General features: G+C 33.7%; 1 protein-coding gene across 2 annotated transcripts in view; it reads left to right on the top strand.

Annotated features, from left to right (window-relative positions):
* LOC131162484 (phospholipase SGR2) overlaps positions 1 to 10004 on the top strand; it is a 120859-nt gene extending 110855 nt beyond the window's left edge. For both annotated transcript variants that reach the window (XM_058119019.1, XM_058119020.1), the window contains exon 21: positions 9291 to 10004. In XM_058119019.1, the coding sequence (XP_057975002.1) occupies positions 9291 to 9525 (235 nt within the window). In that variant the 3' untranslated portion in view covers positions 9526 to 10004. The remainder of the gene's footprint in view (positions 1 to 9290) is intronic.
* Positions 10005 to 15098: the final 5094 nt, after the last annotated feature.

Here is a 15098-nt window from a genome sequence, read left to right on the forward strand (position 1 = left end):
AAACACATCCGTGCAATCTGTGGCTTCATTGAATTCCATAAGAGGGAAACAATCAAGGCATCTTCTTGAAGCGACACTTATTTTCTCTTCTCATCAGAAGGATCATATTGGAGCAAGTGGTTATATTTTCGTAATCTTACTAAATAAACCTGAATAACTTTAGACCATTGAACATAATTCTTTCCATCCAACTTTTTTAGTTGTTATTTGTGGCAACGATGTAGGAAACAAATTTTTTGGATTCATAGATTTTATACCAACGCTCACAAATCAGCAGCCATACCAATGTCAAACCAAAAGAACAATCAAAACTAATTGGGACAATCACAAACTATGTGAAGCACAGGCGCAACCACGGACGAGCTGAACGGCTCACCAACAGATATAGCACTGCCACAGCCTCACAACTGGACATATGAACACTGCAACTACTCCAAAAAACTCACAAAGAAGCCTTCACAAACTTTGAATAGAGATTAACGGAGTGCTGCGAGTGCATGGTTGAAAAAGGTTGGATCTTTTAGCAAAAAACAAGCCCAACAGCTTGATGATATTGTCTAGAGAAGGAATCAGAAGATGGCAGAGGAAAAAAAAAAAAAAAAAGGTGGCTAGAAACTCACTTATGCGCTGGCGGCATTTGGCCAGTGTGTGGCTGCGCATGGGAGCTCCTCTAGTGATGGGGTTTTGTGGGCTTAGGCTTCAAAGGGTTCTATGTTTGGGTATATGGTTGGTTTTGTGAAATAATGAGAGGTGGAGGTGGATCTAAGAAGGGCAGCTGAGGGAATGGCTTTTCTAGCAATGATTGAGAAGAATAAGGTTTAGGTTGGATCACGCTTTGATACCATGTCGAGATTTTGATTAAAATGAATGACCTAACTTGGACATAGGCCTAACTTGGACATAGGTCTCTCCTTATATTTATAATACAAATTAAATACATTCTACTAACAATAATACCCTTACTAACTCTCACTAATTAACATACTTATACACTTAATAATAATAATCATAATAATAATAATACTAAAAGACATAAATAAACTCTAACAATCTTCTTAGTCACAACTTGTCATTGGACTCTTACATCATTTAGATTTTAAGAATACCTTCCTACATGGTGATATTCAGGAGGAGGTCAATATGGATTAATTGCCTGGATTTGTTGCTCAGGGGGAGTCAGAATTAATGTGTCAGCTCAAGAAATTATTTTATGGTTTAAAACAGCCTCCTAGAGCATGGTTTGATCATTTCATTGCTGTGGTACTTGAGTTTAGCTTTTTTTGTTGTGCTATAAATCACTTTGTGTACGACATGATTCTACTTGTATATGTGGATGATGTTGTGATTATTGGTGGTCATGGTCAAGGTATCTGTGGCATAAAATATTTTCTACAAACTAAGTTTTAGGACAAAAATTTGGTACCATTGAAGTACTGGGGTATAGAATTACACAAATTTCATAATGGGAATTGCTTTATCACAAAGGAAGTATGTTTTGGATCCTTATGAGACTAGGCTGTTAGGATCCAAACCTGTTGATACACCTATGGATCCTAACTGCTAGTTAGCACTTGATGTGGCTAATTTGTTGCCTAACCTATGATGATATCAGAGACTTGTTTGAAAGTTGAAATATCTCATAATCACACTCACCAAATATATATTTTGCTACAAGTGTTATGAGTCGATTTTTTGATTCTCTGAGGATAGTCATTGGAATGCAATAATTTGCATCTTAAGATATCTCAAAGGTGCACTTGGGAGATGTCTCTTATATCAAGATCAGGTCACACTCATATTCAAGGATATGCATTTGCAGATTCTGTTGGGGAAGGGGTGTATGCATGGTCTTAAATTTTCACAAAATTGTCGAAATTTTTTATTTCCATCACCCTTGAAATTGAAATAATAGTCGATTTCCATCGTATATAATTTCCATTGAAATCTCAATGAATCATTCACAATTTATCAAAATCTTGAAATTTTAGCAAAACTTGTCAAAATTTTAGCTATAAAATGAATTTTTCTCAGAATTTAAAAGAGAGATTCAAGAGTGAAGTGAAATTTCTTTCTTAATTTGTTTTATAATAATAATAATTATTATTATTTTTTGAAACAAAAGATTATTATGAGGAATTTTGAAATTATACGAAAAAACAAACTTGCAACAACATTTTATTTAACCATTCATATCTAAATTATCATTATTTATATAATAAATAATATTTAAATTCATATGAACTTACAACAACATTTTACTTCCATTCACTTCTAAATTATCATTATTTGTATAATAATTAATATGTAAAGGATTCATGAGCTTCATTTGTATTAATTGAATATATTTAATGCACATTATGTTACAAATATGTTTGATACGCATATTATATTACAACTTTTCAGCCTCATACATAACATAGATCTATTTAACTTGTAATATATTAGTCCTAGAACCTACATTATTATGTCTATTAACCATTTCTAAAGTTTCATAGAAGAATTCCAGGTTTACTATTGATTTCCATTATTTTTTCAAATCAAAGTCGAAATTGGCATTGAAATCAAAACTTCCTTAAAAAATTTTATACTTTTGGAGCTTCAAAATTTGAGTTGAAATCAAAATTTAAGACCTTAGGTGTATGGTGGTGATGGCTAGAAAAGATAAACTATCCCCTAGTTCAATTAACACTAAGTCAAATAATTAATTACAAAAAATGGAAGTAATCAGCAACAAAAAACACAAACCAGCCGCACGATCAGAATGAGAACTCCAAAATTTACGTGGAAAATCCTTTCGTGTGAAGGGGAAAACTACGAGACCAAATTCTGCTTCCAATCTTCCACCATATCAAAATAAAACAAGTCTTTCATATTTGAAACTAGAGGCATGCATCAACTACGATCATCAAGAATTACCAATTCTTGGCATACAAAGCACTACGAGTCATCACCAACAAAGTGGAATCAAAAAATAGAGTATGTCGTCCAAGCCTCGAAACTTAGTCTACTGATCTCCAAATGGCAATCAAACTAACCGGAATGAAGAAGGATGAGTCACTAACAAGCTGTCAAAATTTCAGCTCGATCAAACGAGAAATCGCTAGCCAATTGTCATGATCAAGCTGACTGCGCAGGCACCTTTAACCCTGAATTTTCCGCAATAAATTTTCTTCTCTCCATCATTGTCTTCTTGACTTTCCCAAGAATGCACAAAGCTTACTTGCTGGTAGCAATAACTTCCCAAAAGTAAGTGTTTTAGCTTCTCCAATGAAAGCCCCAAGGCCCCCAGCCAACTAATAAATAAACCACTCCATTCCAAGACAAAAAGTAGTTTACCAATGTCCCACTTGGACATTGGCAAAGACTTCCAAGTGAACCATTCCATACATGTGGGCCATGCTCCATATAGGAGGGAAAAGGGAGAAACATAAAACTTGTTGCAAGATTGCTGGTATGGCCACGTGTGGAATGATCCACTTGGAAGTCTTGGCCAATGCCCAAGTGGAAGTCAACACTTTTGTGCTTAGTTGGAATGGAGTAGTTTATTTACTAGTTGGTTGGGGCTTTCTTTGAAAGATGAAGGGTCATCTTTGGAGAAGCTAAAAAATTTAGTTTGGGAAGCTATTGCTGCCATAAATTAAGTTCATGCATCCTTGGGATAGCCAATAAGAATGATGGAGAGAGGAAAAATTATTGCTGAAAATTCTAGGTTAAAGGTGCTTGTGTAGTTTGTTTGATCTTGATGATCATATGGCAATTTCTCATTTGATTGAGTTGAGATTTGGACAACATTTTCTTGGCTCATCTTCCTTCATTCTAGTCCGTTTGATTGTCATTTGGAGATCAGTAGGCTTAGTTTTGTGGCTTGGACAGTAGCTTCTATTTTTTGGGCGAGTCCTCTCCATTTCTCATTCATGTTTGATTCCACCTTGGTGGTGATGACTCGTATATGCTTTGTATGCCAAGAATTTTTGTTCTTGATGATTGTAGTTGATGTATGGCTCTAATTTCAGCTCGGGAAGACCTATTATAACCTACTATTCGATATAGCGGAAGTTTGGAAATGGAATTTGGTCTTGTGGTTTTTTAGTTCACACTGAAGGGTTTCCCATGTAAAGCTTCTTGTTCTCATTGTGATTTTGTAGTTGGTTGGATTTTTGGTTGTTGATTACTTTTGTCCGTGGTAATTAATTATTCTACATAGTGTTGATTGGACTAGAAGAAGGTTTATCTTTGGCTATTGTGTTTTTGGTCATCACCTCCATACACTCCTACCCCAACAGTGGTATTAGAGCTGATAGTTTGAATTGGGCTCGAGTGTTCATGCATGTTTACCTAAGGATGTTGGTCCTATAAAAAAGGAGAAGTGGATCCTATGGATGCTAACCCAATAGATGAGTGGACTCCCATGGTTTCGTCATCTCTCCCATGGTTGAGTAATTGCTTCTAATTTGTTGCATGACAAATAATGATTTCTATTCAAGGGGGAGTGGTTGGAACTAGCAAGTGTGGGGGAGATTGTGAGTTTGCCCCACATTGGGAAAGCAGAGTGAATGACAGGTGCTTATATAGATGGTTGGACCCAAGACCTAATGGTTTAAGCTTCTGGGTCAAGTTGGTACTCACTCATGTATATCAAGTCAGTACGAAGACTCCTTCAATCCTAAAAGATTGGGTTGGATCACCTTTCCATAGCTAGTTACTATATTTTTATTGGTGCTTATTAGTTTTTCTAGAAAAGTAAGAAACAAACTATAGTGATTAGGTCAAGTGCCGAGTCAGCGTATAAGGTCATGGCTTACACTATATATGAACTTGTTTGGTTGAAGAACATGTTGGAAGAAATTGGCTTGCTGCATTCTCAAGCTATGGAGATGATGTGTGATAATCAAGTTGCTATTCATATTGCCTTCAACCGTTCTTCCATAAGCGAGTAAAACACATTGAAGGTATTGCCACTTTGTTTAGGAGAAACGTGTACAAAAGCTCAGTACAAACACTTGTGTGAAGTCTAATTTTATGATATCTATGCTCCAGCTTGAGGGGGAGTGGTAATGGTTATTTTAGTCATTTAGTAGTATGAGTATGTTTTAGTGTTATGTTGATAAGTTTGAGTTAGTAAGGGTATTATGGTCATTGGAATGTACTTGACATATATATAAGTACAACGAGATTCGACTAGGATAAATTGTTAATGCTTAGTGACAATGACAGAGTCATGATTTGTTAGAAGGACTATAACCGTTATGGTTTCATACTGTCATGGTTTCATACTTTTCTCACATTCCATTTACAATTTAATGAGCTAGGCTAAGGATTCAAAATTTTATATGAAAAATTTTAGTTTTATTTTAAAAAAAAAATATAAATATTAAAAATTAAAAATATGATTATAGATGGTGAATTTATAATACTAATTTTTCTTCTTATATATGCTTAATAATTCCTTTTTCAAATATTTTAAGAACATTCTTGCAATTATGGCATTATGAAAGTGAAATAAATGGTATTTGACTATAAAAATTTAAATATTGTTGACAGAGCTCAGTAATATGGAGAACCCAGAACATGTATAGGTCTCCCACTAATGAATAATACATCTTATGTACATCATAATGACCATCATGCCCTTCGTAACTTACGCCACCTAGTGGTCAATTGTAACATTAACTTGTAACATTCTCCCTCGAGCTCGAGCATAGATATTGTATGCTCCTAGCATGTTCCAAATGAGATTAATGTGGGACACTCCCCTTGCCCCAAAATTTTAATGAACAAATGAGCTAGTTGGCAGTCTGACTAGATGGGCAGTTGGAATAAGCTTATGCACTAGTCTTGTAAACAAAATGACAATCTACCTGAATCTATTTGTCCTTTGAAAAACTGGTTTGGAGGCAATATAAATTATCAAACATCAACTCCAAGTGCTGTGAGTATTGAAAACCAAGTTTTCTAGTATGTTCTTTAGCCAAATCATAGTACCTTATTGTGGAATCTGTGGTGGTTCCATTATGGACATGTGGGGCCTTAGCATCTTAGACTGGTCAATTGAATGGCCTTCCTATCCACAGCCTGTATGCCTACATGGTTTATCACATCCATCCGTTTCTCTATGATTTCTAAAACCACTCCAGGAGCCTTTGTTAACCACCATTTGTTGGAGGCTACCCGGTGTGACAAATTTTGACTTACAAAAACCAGTGGTTGGGATGTTTAAACTGGGAGTTATGGACTTAGTGTTGGAGGAGACATGAAGAGCATAGAAATAAACACCAAGAAAACAAGGCAACTCTGCAACATTGATATTTTGGGATTGAACTGGTTTAAAATCGAGTTTTAAAACCACTAAGACCTGAAGAACTGTTCCATCTTCCTCTGCATCTCACAGATTTCAGTTCTTATTGGGTTACACAATTTTGAATTCCTCATGGATATGCTTCATGTCAGCATCATATCCAATGACACTTACATTTGGTTGAAGTTCTTGAAAGGGAGACTGCAAATACAAGCTTGGTTACTAACATATAGAACTTTGACATAGCCCCATATCTCCTAATACATGCAAGCTGCATACACATCCAAGCAGTCTTGACATTTTCCATTAAATTCAACAGCAGCAGAGCAATCAACACATCTTCCTGAATTCATTCCTCCTTGCCCTCATTGCGTCCAGACTCAAATAGGTGTTGGAACTTGCCTAAGCTTGTCAAGTAGATCTTGGCAGCCTTACCCACTTCAAATAATTATTTCCATTCACTTTATCCATAGTTGTCGGTGGCTATGACAAGGGAATAAAAAAATTGGGATTCTTGGACTCCATTCTAAGGAGCGAAAAAACAAGAACAGCAACGTACATGACAAACAATCATACCAATGAATTTAATCACCAACATAATAACATAACAACTGCTCCAGCACCAATGGCCTCAACTACCACACACAAACAAACATCAACTACCACACACAAACAAACATCGAGGATGCCAAACACTCACTGAGGGCACCTGATGTGACTCTGTGGGCAACAAAAAAGGCTGGAACTTTGGCCTAAAAACCATAGCAATTGACTTGATATTGCTGCGTTTTGCAGGAAGATTCAGCCATGAACAATCAAATAGGATCAAAAGCAGGCTTCAATGAGGCCTCACACAGTGGCACAGTGAAGATCTTTTTTGGGGTTGGTAGATCTACAATTCTCATAAACACTTTTTGCGTGGGTTATCCAAAAAGTCAAAAGGGATCTTGTTGTTCTGATTTGGAAGCACCATATGACAATTTTCTGGTGGCTTCTGGAGGTGGTTACGCTCTGTGGCGATGTGAAAAGCCTTCCTGGGATGATAGACAACCATAGGGTTGAGGGGTTTGGAGTTCAGTTAGGCAGTGATAGTGGCTTTCTAGGGTTTTAGGTCTCAAGGCCATGCTCTGTGATTGATCTCCCTCCTATTTATATTATCTCATGCACATCATGCCCTCAACATACAGTAACAACATAAAGTAACTAGTAACAAAGATAAAACAGAATAAGAAAAGGAAAAACAAACCCGTATTTAGCTTTATATAATTAAAAGAGATTGAACAATATATTTGAGATTTATGAAAAAAAAATCATGTTTGAAATACAAAAAAAAATGAGCAAAAAATTATAACATGCAGAAACATAAGTCACATCACCATTAAAAAGGAATGATGATTAATTAAAAAATCAATTTATCTACTCTATGCAGAAAAACTACTTGTATAAATAAGTTTTGACTATAAATTTAATAACTAAAAGGGATTGGGAAATTTATTTAAACTTCTAGCAATCATGACACTATCAAAGTACTAAAATAAATAATATATGGTTATAGAATATTTTTTATATAAAATAGGTAAGATGGTATCAGAGTAATGCCTCGATTGTTATAAAATAGAATACAAAACAAATGTAAAACAAAAATATTATTTCTTTTATGATTAAAGGGGATTGAATAATGTATTTAAAATTTGCGGGAAAAAAAATCATATTTCCAAAATGTAGAGACTTGAGAAAAAATTGCAGCATGCTAAAATAAAAGTTACTATAACCTAAAAAGAATGGTGATTTAACAAGAAATCAATTTGTATAGTCTGCAGGAAATACTTGTATGCATGCAAGAATGTAATAAACATAAGTAAAAGAAAAGAGATTCATCACAAGAGATATTAGATGGAACAAAAATGGCATCAAAATATTGGTTTATTTAAATGTTAAAACTGATTTCTTATATCCAACTTTTTTTTTTTTTGGGAGAAAAATGTTGGCTTTTCATTACTATTTAGAATGACTTCTTCTTGCTATGTTACAATTCTTCACAATATCAATATAATAATTTGCCAAAAAAGAAATGAAGTGCAAATACTTGGGTGAAAGAAGTTAAAGCTGACCATGTTTTCCGGATTGGAAAGAGGTTTGGGTTTAATAAGGGAAAAAAAGTTAAATATCCTAAATATCTTCCATACTTTATTTACATTCTTACTCTATGTTCTAGTAGAAGATTATTTTTTCTTGTAGAGGGGGCACTGCAATCATTAGATGATGGAAGGAATCTTCAAAACTCGGGATGGGCTGAAGCAATAGCCCAGGCTCAATAGACCTTTCAGTGGTCCAGGGTAAAAATGAAGAAAGGCGTTGCAGTTGCTATGGTACCATGTTAGAGAGAGAGAGAGAGAGATATAGTGTTCCAGGGGGTAGGGAATAATTAATGATATTTACAAAACAGCCTGATGACTAATGACTTAACAAATAATCCTTTCACTGTAATTAAAGTGCATATAGTTAGGTCTGCCCTTGTTCACGTTGTGACTTCTTTCTGAGATCAAATTCATACTGAAACTTTTCAAATTTGCTTGTGCTGGTTGCTATTGTGAAACAATTTAGCTTAATTCGGGGTACTTTCTTAATCTATAACTCAAACATTTTTGTTCTTCCTCAATAATTTCATCAATGGTAGAGGACTTGAAAATAATAAAAAAAAAACGTTTTATTTTTCTTCCTTATTGTGTCTATAACAATTATCATTCCAGTTTTTATGAATTTTTGATACTCCATTTGGTTTAGAAAAAAAAAAAATTAAGAAGCTTGCAACTAACACCCCAAACCAAGTTATGTTCTGAACTCTTTTTTCTTTTCATGTTCTTTGCCACATTCTTGAGTAATCAAATTTGAGAACTTGAGCCTTCACGCTACATAGCTGACAGCTTCTGTGCATCTTTTTCTTTTCCTTGTTTGGGTGGAATGGGGTATGGTTTCTGGCAAACTCGACATGCAGAAACTATTGGAGAGATTACGATACTGCACTCTTCATACTGAAGCACTTGTATCAAGATATACCAGAACCCAACTCACCAGAATCAAGGGGAAGCAATTCTAAAAACGAGAGCAGCTTAACTGATTGGTCTGATCATAGAGATGCGGTCAGTGAGGAGATACCATTAACATTCTCTGACAAGGTTCTGATTAAAAGCTTCTCACAAAAAGCTAAGAAGATCATGAAGAAACCTTGAATGGCTGCATGCTATATGTATTTTTCAATTCACTGGATCAAGATTTAAGACCCTGTTCAACTCTTCTGCTCGCAACAGTATGTCCAGCAGAGTACCAATGACAGTCATTTTGGACTATAGATTACACCTGTATTTCAGTTGGACGGCTTTGAAGTCCCAAAATAATGGACGGACCAGCCGCTAAGTACCAGTGGAGGAGAAAAAAATGGTGCAGGAAGGTATCTGATTGTCATGTGGGTACAACTGTGGCGGATCCCTCCCTATAATACACGTACAAAAGGACATGAGCGCAGGATAATTTCTCCGTGCATATTTCATTCTGTATATTATGTCAATACTAGATTGTTTTTGGACTTAATATCGTGATGTTGGAGAGATTTATACAAGTTGTCGCTCTTATTTTTTAATTTTTGTGTTCTTTTTCTTCTTACTGACAGCATATATAAATTGAATAAAAATATTTTTTTTTTTTGGGAAAAGCATATTTATTTGGCCTTAGGTTTTGATGTTGCTATAAAGCTCTGTTGCAGATGGACTTTATTTTAATAAATTTTTTATTTGGGTTTAATAATATTTAACTATTTAAGAGCACATGCAAACATTCAAGTGGAACTAAAATATTGGCATCAAGTGTTCATCATTTTATTCTATTCTCTTGAATAAAAAAATGTTGTTATTCCATTATTATTTTAGGAAATGATTTGTTTAGTGCATACAAATAGGATGGGGTGGAATGGTAACTGATTTTTTTTTTTTGGTTATATTAAATCTTGAGTTTGAACTTTAGGATTTAGGATCAGGGTTTTAGTGTTTAGGATTTTGTTTTTAGGGTTTAGATTTGTTTTGTATTTTTGTTAATTTTTGTTTTTGTTTGTTTGTTTTTTTTTTTTTTTTTGGGTATTAGAGGGTGAGCATAAGTTTTTATAGTATTGTGAAAATTTGCAATATAAAAGTAGTATTTAATCCCAAAAAATTCCTTAAACTTTAATATTGACCTTTTGTAAGTATTGAATACACGCCGCTTTGAAGAGCAATCAGATTGTGTTTAGTTCATAAAATATTACCTGCAATAATATGAAATATAATAAAAATTTTGATAGTAAATATAATAATTATTCTTTAGCTATTTTTTATCATTTCATTTTATGCAGATTAGAAAAAGGAATGATCGTTTTTATTTAAAAATTTGAGAATGATTATTTCTTATTTATTTTTTTGTTATGGGTTCATGAAAGTTTTAAATTTGTCACTTGTTGGATGATAATAATTTTTTTTTATGTGAATTACGAAGTTTTTCTATTACAACAAATTATATTGATAGGCATATGGCAAACTAAATGCAACTGAATTTCTTTAGAAATGCTCACGAAGACAATTCTTAAGTACTGCATCTCTGAACTTTCATAATCTAGATATGGATGTTGACCAAACTTGCATAGTTTATTTAGTCAACATGGCTTTGGAAGATATGTTTCTCTTTTACTTTCAATTCACCACTGATAAAAGAGGGCGTTTAATTTTGTAACCTGAAAATCCTAGAAACTGTAGCATGTAACACAATACAGCTTGTTTGGCTCATGGAATGAGTTCAAGTGAGAAAATTAATCAAGTTAGGAATGAAATAGGCTAAAATGTGTTGTAAAATTTCATTCTAATGATACTAAAATGAAATGTCAATTTCTTTTGGTTGATATGTGTAATAAAAATTGAAAAAAAAAATAATATTTATGTTAAATTTACTATAATCTCCTTACGTATGAATAATATTTAACCAAATCCAATTTGTTTTAAGCAAATATGAAGCCACCCATTTAAATGTTTGCTTACTTGTTTATAAACTGTTAATAAGAAGGTAATTTGTTCTAAGCAGATCCTAACCTTCTTTTAACATAGTAATTTTTTATTTATTGGATGTTCAAATGACTAGGTTATATAGAGAAAGATAATTCATCTCCCGTCCCATACTCCCGTACACCTTTTCCAGATTTCAAATCCATACCATCTTTGAAATGTTTAAATCCTTTTAGAATTGAGATTAAATAAGGGTAACCCTCTTTTTCCAAAAAAGGAGGAAAAAAAAGTTCAAGCTAAAAGAAAATTTTGAACCATGCTAATATAATGAATAGCTAAGAAAATGTAGGCTAGATGTTTTCATTTCCAATCTAGTGCTATCTAAAATATTCTATGTTGTTGAGCATTTCCCTTCTATCTAGGCATGCCTCAAACGAGCATTGCACTATTCACAACCAAAGACCCATATGGCACGCTATGGTGTTGGAAGAAGTTTACTAAGGATTAATTTAATGTTTTGGGTATCTCCCAAATTAGGAAAATCCCCTTAAAGTAATACAAGAAGACATCAGTGGGGCCACAAGAAACACCACGCATTGAAAATTTCTGATTTTGAAAGGGCGCCAATATATTTAAGAATGACCCTAGTTTCAAAGCAGGCATGGGCTTACATAACCCAATAAAGTGACAGAAAATGCAGCTCACTAAAATCAAAATGGCCTAAAACTGCTGATAATATGCTGAGAAGAAGCATAAAAGAAACTTGTAATGGTAGTTGGGAAGGTATTGGCAAAAAAATAATAATGCTCCCAATCACATTAATTTTGGGTGCTTTGCACCTCTATTGTTTTGTGCCCAATCCTTATTTCTTTCTTTTTTGTGGCACCTCACTTGGCATGCTCAAAGAATTCAAAACAATTCTAAACCTCCCTTGTTTTAGAAAAAGGATTTCCAGTTTATTTTATAAGGCATAATCAAGTAAGGATATAGAAAATGAAGTATAAGATACCTTGTATCATTTTTGTCGGATTGATCAAACTTGGATGTTAGTTTCTCTACTTTTCTATTTATATTGATCAAATTTCAAGAACGTGCAAGCTATTTGATCTTCTCTCCCTTTACTCACTCTTTTGTTTGAATTAGTAATGGAAATTCTACCAAATTAGGTTGAGTGGGAGAGGGATCAAAAGTTCTTTATATAGAATTTTATAAGTGATTCAATCCATCAAAGAGTCATACATATGGTCTTTCCCTTCCTCTAAGGTCAATGTACTTTAATTTAATATGATACATGCTTAATGATCATTGGTTAAGGAGATTCATAACTTTGGTCAATGCATTTCCATCATTTCGGTGCATCTTAGTTGGATGACTCTTCCTTAACCATTAAAGGATACATAACTTTGGTCATTCACCTGTATCCATGAATTAAAGTACTTAATTTTAATTATTTATTTACACAAACAAACACAACCAACTACTTATGCGATCATAAAGATCACATGAAATTCCAACATTCTCTGACTAGAATGAATGATCACATCAAGAACCATATATCTTTCATTTAGATTAACATTCACTATACACTAAACAAATAACTAATTTGAATCATGGCGGTTTTATGTCAATTATATGACACAATTCCTTCAACGCATCACTTGATTAACATTGGTTTAGATGAGTCATGATGAGGAAGAACATGAACTATTCACTAATTATGTTTGTCGACACCCCATTTTTTCCAAGGATTTATATAACAAAATTAGGTAGCAATTTTATTTCATAAAATGATAAAATACAAGAATAAAAAACGGGAAAATTGAATTTTTTAGAATGAAAGAAAAAACAAAAAAAATAAATAAAATAAATAAAAAAGGTTGGAGTCTCCAATTCCCTATGTTGGCACATGCACACACGCACAAAAGAGAGTGAGTTAGGAAATCAAAATTAAAAGCTAATCAATTTTTAAACATGATCAAACAATTTAAAAGGAGTATTTTGATGATGGGAATTTCACATTTGCCCTCAAAATATCAGTCCCGTGGTGCAAACACTGACTCCCATTCACCCATACAGGCTTAAGGGATAGCACTTATCCCTACCTAGGGTTGAGAAAGAAGAGTTTGCCATATGGTGAGATCTCCCTTATCATTCCATCATTAGCCAAATGAAGAGACTAGTCATAAAACACCAAGAATTCACATCATACTTAAGCCATGCAAAATGATCATCAATGTGTAACCTTGCTATTTGCATTGCATGCTTATTGGAAATCTGTTGGAACTTCAATAAGGGAAACTTCATATTCTTTGGTTTAAGGAATAGATGTTGTGGTATTAATGGAAGTGGAAATACCTTCTCTTAGAGTTCTTATCGAATTTGAATTGACTGAAGTTGAATGGCTGCAAAACATTCTAGATCAATTAAATGTCCTTTATGAGAAAAAAAATAAAAGACAATACACCATGGTCAGTAGATTGCTAGAGCCTTCAAAAAAAATAAAAATAAAAGGTTCGTCCCTGGAATTTTCAAAAGGGAGACTTGGTATTGAAAAAGATTCTGACTAAAATAAATGATTCTAAAGGAAAACAACCCTGAACCATAAAGGACCTTATGTAGTGAAGAAGGTTTTCTTAAAAGGAGTCATAATCTTAGCTGATATGGAGAATGAGGAGTTCACACAACCTTTCAATTTTGATATTGTTGACTTTTTGAATCTGATTCCTATTTTGATGCTAACAAAGTACAAGCATTTTATATGTGTACTTAGCATGTGAATAGGTCCATTAACTCAACACACACATAAGGGGACTACAGATGGAAACCATAAACGACGTAAAGATCACAATCAGGTGCATTCCATGAAGTCAAAGGAGCAAAAAAGAAGACATTCACTATTTTATTTGTAATGCATTTTAGAAGACATTCACTATTTTATTTGTAATGCATTTTAGTTTTCATTATTTGGTTTGTAATAACGCATATCTCTGCATGATATGACCTAATGCTTAGAATGACAATAAATTGACCATAGGGGACAAAACCTTTCGAAGAAAAATTTTTTTTCTTAAATGCCAAAATCATACAAAAAGTTTTAAAATGTCTTAAGGTTAAAAATAGGAAAAATGTTGGTTTTAAATGATTTTGGTCGACTGACCCATTCCTATTTTAAATGCCTCAGTCGACCGACCTTGCCTTAAGAGCAAAACTATATTTTTTCTAAGACCGGTCGACTAGCCCTTTAAATTGACCCTATTTTTACATGCCTCAGTCAACCGATCACCAAGCCCGGCAGATTGGCCCTAGACCTCAGCCAACCGAACCTACGAAGGTTCAAAATCACCTTTTAACCAGCCAATCGGCACCTCCCTAGGTTGACTGAAGCCCCTTTTAAATTCAAATTTCTTGTGTTAGATCAGCCTATTGACACTAGCACCGGTCGACCAAACCTCTCGGGTAATTTCTAGCACTTAAACACGGTTAAATTTTGATTAAATAAATTTTAAAATTCCAACTGTGTTCTTAAACGGTCATATTTTCAAGAAGTCTATAAATACCCCTTCCATTAGCTTGATTAGCCAAATTTTTCTCTCAAATTTTTTTCTTAATCAAAGTTCCCCCTACTACATTTTCTTTGCAAATTTTTCTTTGGGGCAAAAATTTTTGACACTCTCTCCAACTCTCTTTCACTCATTCTTTGAAAATTTATTTTGAAGAGAACATTTTATTTTGGGCATTCATTTTTATTCAAAGCATAATACTCTCATCCATTCCTTATTGTT

This window comes from Malania oleifera, chromosome 8 (genome assembly GCF_029873635.1).
Source record: "Malania oleifera isolate guangnan ecotype guangnan chromosome 8, ASM2987363v1, whole genome shotgun sequence".
Lineage (NCBI taxonomy): Eukaryota > Viridiplantae > Streptophyta > Magnoliopsida > Santalales > Ximeniaceae > Malania > Malania oleifera.